The sequence below is a fragment of the Marmota marmota genome, unplaced genomic scaffold (genome assembly GCF_001458135.2).
Source record: "Marmota marmota marmota unplaced genomic scaffold, marMar, whole genome shotgun sequence".
Lineage (NCBI taxonomy): Eukaryota > Metazoa > Chordata > Mammalia > Rodentia > Sciuridae > Marmota > Marmota marmota.
This window is the reverse complement of record NW_025999999.1, coordinates 10116253-10128297: the sequence shown is the minus strand read 5'-3', so window position 1 is coordinate 10128297 and position 12045 is coordinate 10116253. Positions and strand designations below refer to the sequence as shown.

Sequence of the window (12045 nt, the reverse complement as noted above, 5' to 3'; positions counted from 1 at the left end):
CAGGCTACCCTAAGCTGTCAGTGTGATTAAAGTGGTGGTATTCAAAGTTGACTCAGGTGGAGGCTTAGAGAAAGCAGCCAGATCTAGTATTGCAGGAAATCCAGAGGCCAGAACTTTGGGCTGATGAGAGAAAACAGAATGTACCTACCTCCTCAGAAAGTCACTGTGAATTCACCTGCTTTCATTAGGAAAAAAGCTGCTTGACACCAGAGCTCTACCTTCCAAGATTAGAAACCTAACTTGCATTATGCCATCAATGTATTCCTGAAAAGGTGTATGCAAATCAAATGCATACTAATCAGCACACTCCCTGGAGACTTTCGTTTTCATTTCAGAGTTGCTTTATCTTCATTTCTGATTGATGCTCAGTGGACAGTAGTTCCAACAACACAACTTCAAGGTTTTCTGCCCTTTCCCCCAGGCTCTCAGCCAAGTGTTTAATCATGTGTAAATAAACCTTTACATGCACCAGAGACCTCCTGATTAAAAACAGCTCTGGGGTGAAACCCTTTGTAAAGTATCCTCCTTGTAAAGAGAAAACTGCCCCAACTTTTATTTGGAGAGCTCGGAAGTTCATACATCATGTTTTCTTAAAGTGAGAATTCCCTTTTATAAACAACCTTTCTGACCAGTCTCTTTAACAGGAATTTTGGCCTCTTGCTAAACACAGGGGACGGCTCTGTTACTGGGAGAGGATGCATTAACCTAGAAGTCACAAAATACAATGATTCAGCTCTGGCTTTCCAACAGAATCTTGTCAGCAGTGTTATATCCCTCCCAACATCTCAGGTGTTATGGTTTGGATCTGAAATATCTACCAGAGCTTTGTGTATTGAGGTTTCATTCCCAATATAGCAATGTTCAGAGGAGAGGATTTGGGGAAGGAATTGTATCATGAGGATTCTGCCCACATCAGTGGATTAATCCATTGAGCTGAGCAGCTTTTCCCCACCACACTTTTCTTCCTAATGTTCTGCTTCCCTTCAGGCCCAAAGCAATAGAGCCCGGTCTTTGCACCCTAGACTCTTAAGATGCGCTTTGAGGATCCAAGAATCCTGCATATTTTCTGGGGAGGGTTCCAATAGCTTTCATCTAATGCCCAAATGTGTCCATGATCCAACAATAGACGGCAAACTTATTCCAAAAGCCTGTGGTGAGGAAAAAGCACAGGGAATGTTTTCCTTACCTGTGGCCACCACCAGTCCTGGGGCTGTCTCCTTACTTGAGATTCTGCCTGAGGAATATGGATTCTCTGAGAGCTGCAAGTGCAGGTGTAGGGAACAGAAGGGCTGAAATGAAGAAGAAGAAGAAGAGAGCTTCATCCAGGGACTCCTGGCCTACACACTCCCCTGCAGAGATGTGGCCTCCAGAAATGGAAAGGTAGTGAATGATGAGCCCCATGCTTAGTTTTGGGCGGGAGTCATGTCTCACTGCCAAGGTCAGCATTTCACATTACAGCTGCCTTGAGCCCTTTCACAGTCCCTTCCCACCTCTGTGCCCACCCACAGTCCCACACATTCTCCTTTCTTCCTCACTGATATGTCACCCATCCATCAAGGTCCAGCTCATGGGTCACTTTAGGAAGCCTACCTCCCCATCCCTTCCCTTCCCACAGGATGACAGTGACCTCCCGTGTCTGATTTTGACCATGGAACTCTGATTCTTAGAGCTCTAAGGGGCCACCAGGAGCAAGCAGTGAAGTGGAGAACCTAAGTGAATCCAGGCCCTCTATCCTTGTCCTTCAACTGGACTGTCTTTGTTTCTGTCTTATTTATTTTTGTTCCTGTCATAATTTTACTTGAATTTCATTTAAAATATTTGGTGCTATTATATGAAACTCATATATATTTATATTCTCCATTTATTTACTTATGTATCCCCATGGGGGCATTTTTAAAAGGACATGGAAATTTATAGAGATATATCCTATACAAATAACTACAAATAAGACAATGAAGTTAAAGAAATGAAATTAAAAAAAAATAAAGTGAAGCTATAGGTAAGATGTGAGGGGAAAAAACATGCTGTGATCTGTTCTCAGAGTTGGGCAGCCATTTGTCTCTGACCTTCCTGCTACTCAAAGCAAAGCAGAGCAAAAAAAGCCAAAAACATTAGACTGGAAACTATAAAAGGATCAGGACCCTATCTGTCCTATCTTCCATTCTAGACTCAGTTTTTAACACAATAAAGACTATGACAAATGGTTAATAAACCTTTCTTAGTACGTGGTGAAAGTCAACTCTCTGCTCGGAACAAAAAAAATCACTTCTCAGAACTTGGAATAATTTCTGGTACAGGTCCCCATTAAGAGGGCATTGAAGGTCACAAGTGTTATTGAAAGTTAACTGTCTTCCTTGCCACCCGGGATGGCAGCACCTAGAAGCAGAGATGTCCTCCATGGTGCCTACTCAGTGTTCCTTACAGAAGGTAGCTGGGAAAGCCGATGGGTTAACTGCTATCCCACGAAGACATACCAATCTCACTTTTCCTTGCTTCAAAGGCAACTTTTGCTTATCTTGACATCTATGAGCACTTACTAACCTGCATCTTATATTGTACTGGTTAACAGGTGTGTTAGTTCTACTGCCTGGAACTTGTTTCTTTATTTTACTATGAGCTGGAGCACACGTGGATTCTCAGTAATAGAATGTACAATTCAACTGAGGCTTCCACCCAAGTGGTGTGGCCGTCTGAGCCTAAGGGAACAATTCCTGAGAGTTGTAGGACACTGATGCTCAATACCAGCCAAGCTCCCAAGACACCTTCATGGAAGAAAGCCCTCGACACAGGTTCCACAGGAAACTGGCCTGCCCAGGGATGACTGACCAGCAAGCAGTGCACTGGGCTTCCTCTCAGGTCCACATCTGGAGCTTGCAGTAGGCGCCAATCTCTGCCTTTGTTGTAAGTGATGTAAGTCTTCACCTGGTCATCCACCTTCTTATTTGCCAGGAATATCCCTTTGATACCTGCTACCTAGGAAAAAAGGTGAGAGATGGAGAACTGTGTTGGGCTAAAATGCCTGTACTCTTGAAGAAGCCCTGCATGAGGCCCCAGCACTCTTTATGGAGTGTTAGGGATACAGAAGAGAGGAGGAAGAACCTGGTGAGAAATGTTATAGGCCCTGTGGTCTCTGAAAGAAGTTGAAGTTCATCTTTGCATCTACACTCCTTCCTCAGATGCTCTATCCCCTACTTACTCAGTTGCTTTCCCCATTTTATGTTGCTCCATACTTTGTTCCATAGGACCTTACCTTTCATTAACTTTTAACAGTCCCTGGTAACAAGAGAAGAGTTGCATCTTCCAGAGAACACATGCTTCAGCTCAAGTGGGACTTACAGATGAATTTTTAAGGCATCAAAGGACAATTCTTAATGCAGAAGTCCAGGAATCCCAATTAGTAGTAAGGTAGACGCTTTTGGTATTGGTATTGATTTCTGTCCATGCCACTAGCTCCCCCTGTGACTTTGGACAACTCACATACCATCTTTGGGTCTCAAGCAATGGTCATTTTTAAATTGGTGGAATAACCCTGGTTTCCTCTTCCTTTCCCTAGTTGGCTGGCAAAGGCTCCACGAGATAGATAATGGAGAGCACTCTTGCCAGAGTTCCTGATGTGTTGGAATTAGCCTGACCTTGATATTTTGAAGGGAAAAGAGCATCAGTGCAAGGCAAGTGGCTGAAGTAATAAAGGAGATGTGTCACACCAGAAGGGTTCTAGGCTAACCAAAACTCTACTCCTTCTATTTGATGTGCTAGATAAGAGCAAATATTTAGAATAATAATGTTCTGAACCCAAGAAAAATTCCTGTTACCTTATGTGTAAGTCTCAGCATTTTCAAAGGTCAAAAGGTAATTCCAATAGTATAAATACATGTAAACAAGAGGTCGAACGGCAAGTTTGCTGGAAAATACTGAGGTCCATCAAAATTTCAGTTCCATTTATCCCTTATACTTTGAGGATGGCTAATTGGGGTTCTTTGTCTCTCTGGAAGAATATCAATGGGAAAAGCTTCACAGGAGGTTTCCTCCCTATACTACATGACAAACTTTAGTTGACGAAACAAGAAATATTTGTGTTGCTGTTGTTCATTTGTTTTTGTAGTAACCTGACCGGCCTTGAAGGAGAATGTCAGCCCAAATAAAATAAACAAAATAAGACACACAAAATAATAAAACAAATGGACAGAGAATGTCATAGAATGGAATTATCAGGGAAGGACATTGCTTGGGGAATTTGAGAAATGGCCAGCAATAAAATTGATTAGATTCCTACCTTGAACAGAGGGGTGGGCAAGGAGAGAAGCCCGAGCCAGGGAGGGGCCATTGACCAGATTCACCCTGCCCAGAGTCAGTGCCATTTTAGGAAAGCTGCTCACCTAGAGACCCCTTTAAAGACCCCCATTAGTCTCAGTTTTTAAGATCAAGTACAGTGGTATTGGACATGGGTATTGGTTCAGCATGATTGCCAATTATTTCTCACAGAGAATGGAATGTGGGTTTCTCTTCTGCCAGATGGAATCCCTTTTTCTGGTGTTCTCTTTGGCCACAGAGCTGGTGCCTTTGTTGAGGGACCACCAGTGAACCCTCTCTCCTAAATCAATTGGAACACCCCCAACATATACCTAGGGTCTTCCAATTTACTTCCTAGGAGAAAAATATGCAGGTCAGCCTCCGATTTCTGGGCCCATGACCAGTATTCCTGAGAGGCTCCTGTCACCTGACCCCTGCTTCCTTGCTGGGTACATTAGAGCAGGAATATGTACTTTCAGATGAGCAGGTTCAGCAAATGGAATGGTCATTAACCGATTTTCCCACTGAGAGTTCTGCTACTCAGAAGAACATTTTCTGTGCATCCCACAGAAACTTTGTGATGGAAAAATCAGGAAAAGGGGGTTCTAAAAAGATGAAGAGAAGAGATTCCATGGAATTCATGGTAGCTCTGAAGGCATTTCTTCTGCACTTGTACATAATGCCACAGCCACCTCCCTCCTCTCTGAAAGAATCAGAACACTTCCCATTTGTATTTGGACAGTTCAGAGCCCTTGCATTATTACTAAATCGCTTCTTGGCTCCATGTCTTATACAAATGGACTGTAAGTTGAGAGGGCACTTTGATTTTGTGTATTCCAGGCCAAGGGCTTTCACTTTTTCATTGTAATGCAATTTAGAAATATGCTTGGGTTGCAACCTAGTAGACTCATGGTCATGAGTGTCCATTTATGTGCACATGTATGGACACGTGTTTCTGACATAAGGGTACCACAGAGTATGGCTTAGCCTCACTACCCAAGATGTAAGGAAAAGAGAGAGAAACACACATTTTTAGTCCTCTTCATCCAAGGAAGTAATTAACATTTAATAAACTTTAAACACACTTTTGTCCTTGCCTGAACTTGAACAGTGACTGCTGCTGATAGTTCCAAGCAGTCTAGGGAAAGGGGTACTAGCTTTCAATGATACTCAAAAAGAAGGTACAAGGTATCAGGTCTGAGTGGCCCATTTTTCCCTTGGGAAGCAATTTGAGGTGCAGAGGGAAACCGACAGCAGGCCGCTTGGCAGAGCACTGTGTCCAGGTGGCATGGTCATCTGTTGGTCACATTCTTGAGACCTCAGGACAAAGAAGCCAAGGTTCTGCTGAGAAAAGCAATTACCATAATCTGCCTTAGGCTGTCCCTAGAGTCGGACCTGTGGTGAGGGTCTGATGAAGGTCAGTTCAGGAAAAAAGTCCCTGTGGAGCTTATAAAGCAGCTGTCCATCTGGCCCAAGAAGGATCACTGAAGGTCATGATAAAGCAGAGGGTGGAGGGAAGACACTAAGGACAGAGAAAGCAAGGAAACGTCAATAAGATGAGCAGAGACCAGAACACTGAGGCCAGAGAGTTTCATTTTATCCATCCAAGTATAGAGGGGTCAACACAGTCACTAGAGAGATCCACACTAAGCCCATAATGAAGTATCACTAGGTCCTCATCAGAATGGTTCAACACACACATGCACAAACATACTCTCCAAAGTGGATAGCAAGGCACGTTATTGAAGATGTGAAGCAATTGCCACACACACCTTGCTGTGAGGGTGCAAAATAGAATTTCCACCATGGAAACATTTTGATGGCTTCTGAAAAACATATCCTGATGTTCAACCCAGAAATCTTACTCCTAGATATTCATCCATGCGAAATAAAAATTTATGTTCATGTGAATGTTTGCCGACATTTTTTTCATAATCACACAAAACTGTAAATGTTTCTTCCAACTGGTGAATAATAAATACTCATGCAATAGAAGAGTACTCAGCCACAAAAAAAGAGTATCTATTGATATGTTCAACAAGGTGGACAGGTCTTCTAAGTGGATGAAAGTCAGACCTCAAAGATTACCTATTAAATAATTCTATTTATATAAACCAGTGAAAAGGCAAGGAGAAGTCAGGTGGATGCTGTCATGATAATGAGTGGGATAGGGGGTGACTACAAAAGGGCTGTAAGAGGGAATATTCTGAGGAACTGAGCTCTTCTGTCTCAATTGTGGTGGTAACACACAACTGTATGTACCTATCAAAATTAGAACCATATGCCCAAAAGGGTAAGTCTTACTGCACATGGGTTATTTCAAATATAAAAGCACAGTTCATTAACCATGTCATCTGAGTCATGTTACTGACTCCTATGACTTTATAGGCACAAAGGGAAATTATGCTTTTCATACAGAAATAATGTGAGAGATAATAAGAAATAGTACTTAAGTTATTTTGTTCTATCCAATCCAAGATGGTAACCACTTGGATGGCAACATGTAGCTACATGAAATATGACTAGTGAGATGAAGAAACTGATTTTTAATTTTATTTAATTTTAACCAATACAAACTTAAATTTAAGAACTGAAATTCAATTTTGTTGGAAGTACATGACATGTGAATTTCCTTTTTTCACACTGGAGATTTTATGAAATGTAACTACTGATCAAGTATTTCAGTTTAAAATTTTGCATATGAGTGCAAATGTGTGGGAAATGTAATATATATCCAGGATTCTGCAGACTTCATATAGGAAAAATATAAAATATCTTATTAGTTACTTTTCATATTGAGCACATACTAAAATGATAATATTTTACATATATCATTTAAATAAAAATATTGTCATAATTAATTTTGTCTGTTCTTTACTTTTTAAAATGAGTGTAGCAAAAATGTATCAGTATACATGTAGCTCACGTTACATATTTTTGATATTTGACAGTGCTGGTCGAATGCATTGTTGCTAAGCTGTTGTTCCTGTAAGAAGTTACAACTGGAATGCTTAATATCCAGGAGAGCACTGAAGAAAATTCATCAGACCTGCACCTCAGAGCATGTTTCTATAGAATAACTGTGGGTGTTGAAAAGAATATCTGTTTCTTGATTTATTAGTGCAAGGTAACGAAAAAGAAATGTAGTTTATTGTCAGAGATGTGGAAAGAAAACCCACAAGAGTTCTGTATGAAAAAAAAACTGTCATAAGAATAATGGTAAGCACACACAATAGACTATTTTCACTGTCAACACCAGCCTTGTTTTGAAGGAGCAGGCTTCTGACACCTTAAGAAGAGATCAATTATTATTTGGCCTTCTAGTGCTATTTTCTCTCCTAATTATGTAATTACAGCCATGACAATATTGTACTTTGAAGTAGGGATTAGACAATGAACAAGCCAGAGAATCTCTCTACAGCAGGAGAATTCTCCAATAGATTAGAGACAGAAATTGTCTCAGCCTTATAAGATTTGGGGGAATTCAGTAGGGTTGATCTACTTCGCTCTCCAAGGACTGTCAGAGCTGAGGCTTGCAAGTTGAATTCCTGAGTAAGTTCTAGCTTTCTTTGTCTCCTTTCCATTGTCAGTAAGAGGCTTGAGAAGATGTGGAAATGGTCAGATACACCAGCAGCCTGAAGTGGTCAAAATCAACCCAAGCCACAGACAGCTGACTATTACCTAGGGGTCCCTGAACTTTCAGACAAGGGAAATTGGTATAATGTCATATTACATTATGAAGTTATAAATTATCCCAGGACTCTGGATGACATTACACATGCAAAAATTATTTCCTAGGTATGCAAAGGTGGGTGAGGAGAGAGAAACACTAACCCACAGAATGAATGCCCGACTCTCCCGTCAAGTTCTTCTGCAGTACCTTCATAATCTTCGTCTCTGCCACTCAGCATTCTGTGAGCACAGGCCTCTACTCATCTGACTCTGTTCTCTTTTCCCCACCTCCAGCAGTGAGTTATCTAAGCAGCTCATCTTTAAGGTTCCCCCATTCCTTAAGTTAGAGTTAATTTTTCTCTTTTGTGATCATGCAACATGGTAGAATTGAACTTCTAATGCCAGTTGGAGTGTGATCACTACCCTCACAGGATCACATATCTGTTTCCAGTAGATTTTGTGTCTCACACAACAGTCCTCCCATCACCAAACAAAATGTCCTGTGAAAGTGTGTGAACTCAGCTGAGTGGCATGTGAAAACTTAATGAATTTTCCCAGTTATGTTACTCAAAAGCACTTGGAGTCCAGAATAATTGGAGTCTCTTTGCTAATTGGCCATCTGGCACATAATCTCAATTTGTATGAGAATCTCCAGTTAAGAAGGATAAATTCTAATGACCCCTAGAGACCAATTAAACTGAGCTCTCTCTCCAAACCACAGAATGTATATGTGTCCAGGTGCAAAACAGTATCACTCACTAAACATCTTCAATATGTCATGGTCTAGATGATGTCAGCTTGCAATTTAGTTACTTTATTAAATGCCTTCTAGAATCTGAAACCTAGCTACTTATCCAGTCCTCATTCTTGTCCCTGAAAAGCATCCATGTTATATCATTAGACTGGCTAGCTTACTTCCTCCAAAATCTACACCATCTGCTTAGTCCTTGGTTCATGCCATTCTTAATATTTGGGATGACTCTCATTTTTCACTTCTTCCATCCCAGTGCAAAAGGACTGATAATAAGATCAGGAACTTTGAGAAAAAGAGCTGAGCATGTACAGCTTATTCCCATCTCCCCTGTTTTGTGTTCCTCCTGAATAAATCACATGTTCTTATACCTCAATATTGTGTTTTTAGAGGAAAAAGCTTCTAAAGGAGAATGTTTGATTAATCATGTCTGCCTATGACTAAATGGATTAATCCATCTCCAAATCATAGGATTAGCACCCTACTTTCTCTTATGTAATTATTAAAGTGATAAAGTTGTGTTTGATATCCATTTGTCTCACTCTTTCTCTCTGTCTCAATTGGTTACAGCTTTGGGTGGGTAAAAAAAGCAACAGTGATATTGACCTCTTAAACTCAACAAGCTAGGTTATAAGCTCCCAGACAACAAGAACCAGAGATCTCTACAGACTACCTGTGGGCTTAAACACAATGTTTGTGCACAAACAACTCTGGTAAATTAGAATGGAGATAGGCTCACAGAGCGGGCTTTAAAGAAGTTGCCCTTGCTTCTCTATAATGCAATGATACCATACATACCTTACATTTTTTTTCCTCCCAAGCAAGACTGAAAACACAAGACTGACTTCAGCAGGAAGAAAAAAAATTACATGTATCTGGCACATTCTTTATATTGATTCATGTTGCAATTCAGGTCGCAGTGTCTCAAGGTTCTAAATGACCTGGAGTTGCCAGCTCTCTTTCTTATGAAAGAAACAACACAGCGGCAAACTCACCCGATGTGTCAAGGAGGCCAGAGATACAAGGAATCCTTGATTTCTGGACTGGAAGTTCACCTACAGCACTTACTCTCTCCTCTTTGGGTCTGACCACAGAGGCATGAATAATCAATCACCTTATCTCTATAGGTCTACATATGCAAATAGTACTTGAATGGCCTTATTTTGGCAACAGGCATCCAAACATGACTTACTGCCACTAACAAAGGTGTATTTCTGCCTCCTGTTTGATTATGAGCATGGGAATGCAAGTCACCAGAGTTATTCACACCCCTTAATTATCTATGCCAGACTTCTCAACTCTGGGAAGAAATCTGGAACATTTCCCCAACTGAGACTTTGTTAAGAGAATCATTTCAGCACTTGTCAGTTATACTATAGAGACATGGGGTATTTCTACTGATTTTGCTTTCTACCTAATGACATCTATTCTTCTTTGTAAAAGGCAGGTACTTCTATGTTCCCCATGTCTTTGTTGTTTCTACCCCTCTCAGTAATTGAGTAGTCTACTTTGATATCACTGTAAGGATGCCTCAGAGGAGACCACTCTAAATCAGAAGCCCATGTATGGCTTCTCTGTTCTAAAAGCCACTACCACTCCACAAAGAGGAAAATACACAAGGGAACATCTCACCCGGGGCATCAGGGGTCACCATCCAGAATAAATAATTTATCTTTCCATGAATAAATAATCTTGATCATCACAACCTGTATGGGCTTCACTACCAGCCACTGGTTAATGTTGGATAGTAAGACACACTTTCCTTGCTTAAATCAATCCATCACATATCCATGTGCTCAGTCATCTCTTCACTGTCACCAGGACTGTCCATGGTTACACACTGTCACTAGAGGTATAAAAAAGCATCACATCTTTAGAGTCACTGAAATTAGTTTATTCTCTGGTTCCTATATGGAGTCACTTGGTTTCCTTTGGAAATTATTTCTTATCTGGTGACCACATTTAAAAAGAAAACCTGCATCATGAGCGCCATACTCATGTCAAGGCCAATTCTTCACCCTGCATAGATGTAAGCATCTGGTGGCATCTTAATAAAAACCTCACTGTTATGAGTGATAATTGCTTTTTCATTTCATATAAAACATTTTATAAACATGATTTTTCCAGATACCTTAAGCAATAACTAACCAGTACTACTCTTTCTACCTAGGAATAATAAGAAAAACTAGAGTTTAAAAAGCTACTTAAGAGATTACTTGAGCCATGTACCTTCATTTCTGGCTTGTAATCAGGCTAATACATACAAGAATGTGAATTCTACTGAGGCAGCCACCACACTAAATGCATTATATACACTATCTCTCATCTCCCTATAATTTCATTGGGTAAATTTATCTCTATTTTCCTGGAGTCAAGATATATCCCTTTCCCCAAGTCACAACTGCTAATTGACACACTGAGATCTCAACCCAGGACCCTAATACTTGCTTTTATACCACTGAGATTCATGAAAAAGAGAAGTCAGGCCACGGGAGGGGCAATTTTGGCCACATACCTCATACAATTCAATAATGATGTTTCCCATTAGACCCCGGCTGCTTTTAATGTTCTCCATAGCCAGGGTAAAGTAGATCCCACGTGTGTCTGAGATGTAGAGGTTGTAGGTGTCATTCTGGTTCCACTCTTGGACGGCTGCAAACACTTGGTTCTCATCTGTACTGATGATGTGCATGTCCTGTAAGAAGATGGAAAGCCTGTAAAGCAGTAGATCTCCATCTCTCTCTGCCCAGTGGGAACTCCAGTAATTACCATGACTTACGAAATGGTTGAGAAAAAGCTTGAGTTATAGGCAATGTTAACCAATTCTATGTTGGACCAAGGCAATAAATTACATACTTCATGATTTCTGTTCCTTACTTAGTGACAGCAAGATAGGTGTAAGGGGCTTTGGTTGGTATCATTCTCCATGGCTTTGAGGAATTCACCTACTTTCATTTTTTTTTTTTTTTTAAATCTGAAAGTTAGTGTTAATGCTAACAGGGAGTTGTGCAGCTTACAAGAAGAAGCTCACACATGCAAAGAAGCAGGACCTATCCTATCAATTGTCCTTCACATATGTTTTTAAATTTTGTAGTATAGTGGCTCACATACTTTTCTCTAGAATCTATAGCATCCAGAAGAGTGACTTGCAGGGCATAGCCAATGCAGGCTCTAGGCCTTCAATTCTGCTTTAACCATAGAAACCATCACTAGAATCCGTTACACATACAGGAGTTTTGTGCAGTTTTTAAAAAGTAAAGTATAAGAGAAGATCTCCTTCTAATAAAGCAGAATTATATTTGAAAATCACCAGTAGATAAAAAAGAACGCTC

General features: G+C 40.5%; 1 protein-coding gene across 1 annotated transcript in view; it reads right to left on the bottom strand.

Moving 5' to 3' along the window:
- Sorcs3 (sortilin related VPS10 domain containing receptor 3) overlaps window positions 1–12045 on the bottom strand; it is a 578947-nt gene that overhangs the window by 95659 nt on the left and 471243 nt on the right. The window contains exons 9-11 of the mRNA XM_015494901.2: window positions 11229–11408; window positions 2827–2973; window positions 1187–1289 (exon numbers count right to left, since the gene is read on the bottom strand). Coding sequence (XP_015350387.1) covers window positions 1187–1289; window positions 2827–2973; window positions 11229–11408 — 430 coding nt within the window. The remainder of the gene's footprint in view (window positions 1–1186; window positions 1290–2826; window positions 2974–11228; window positions 11409–12045) is intronic.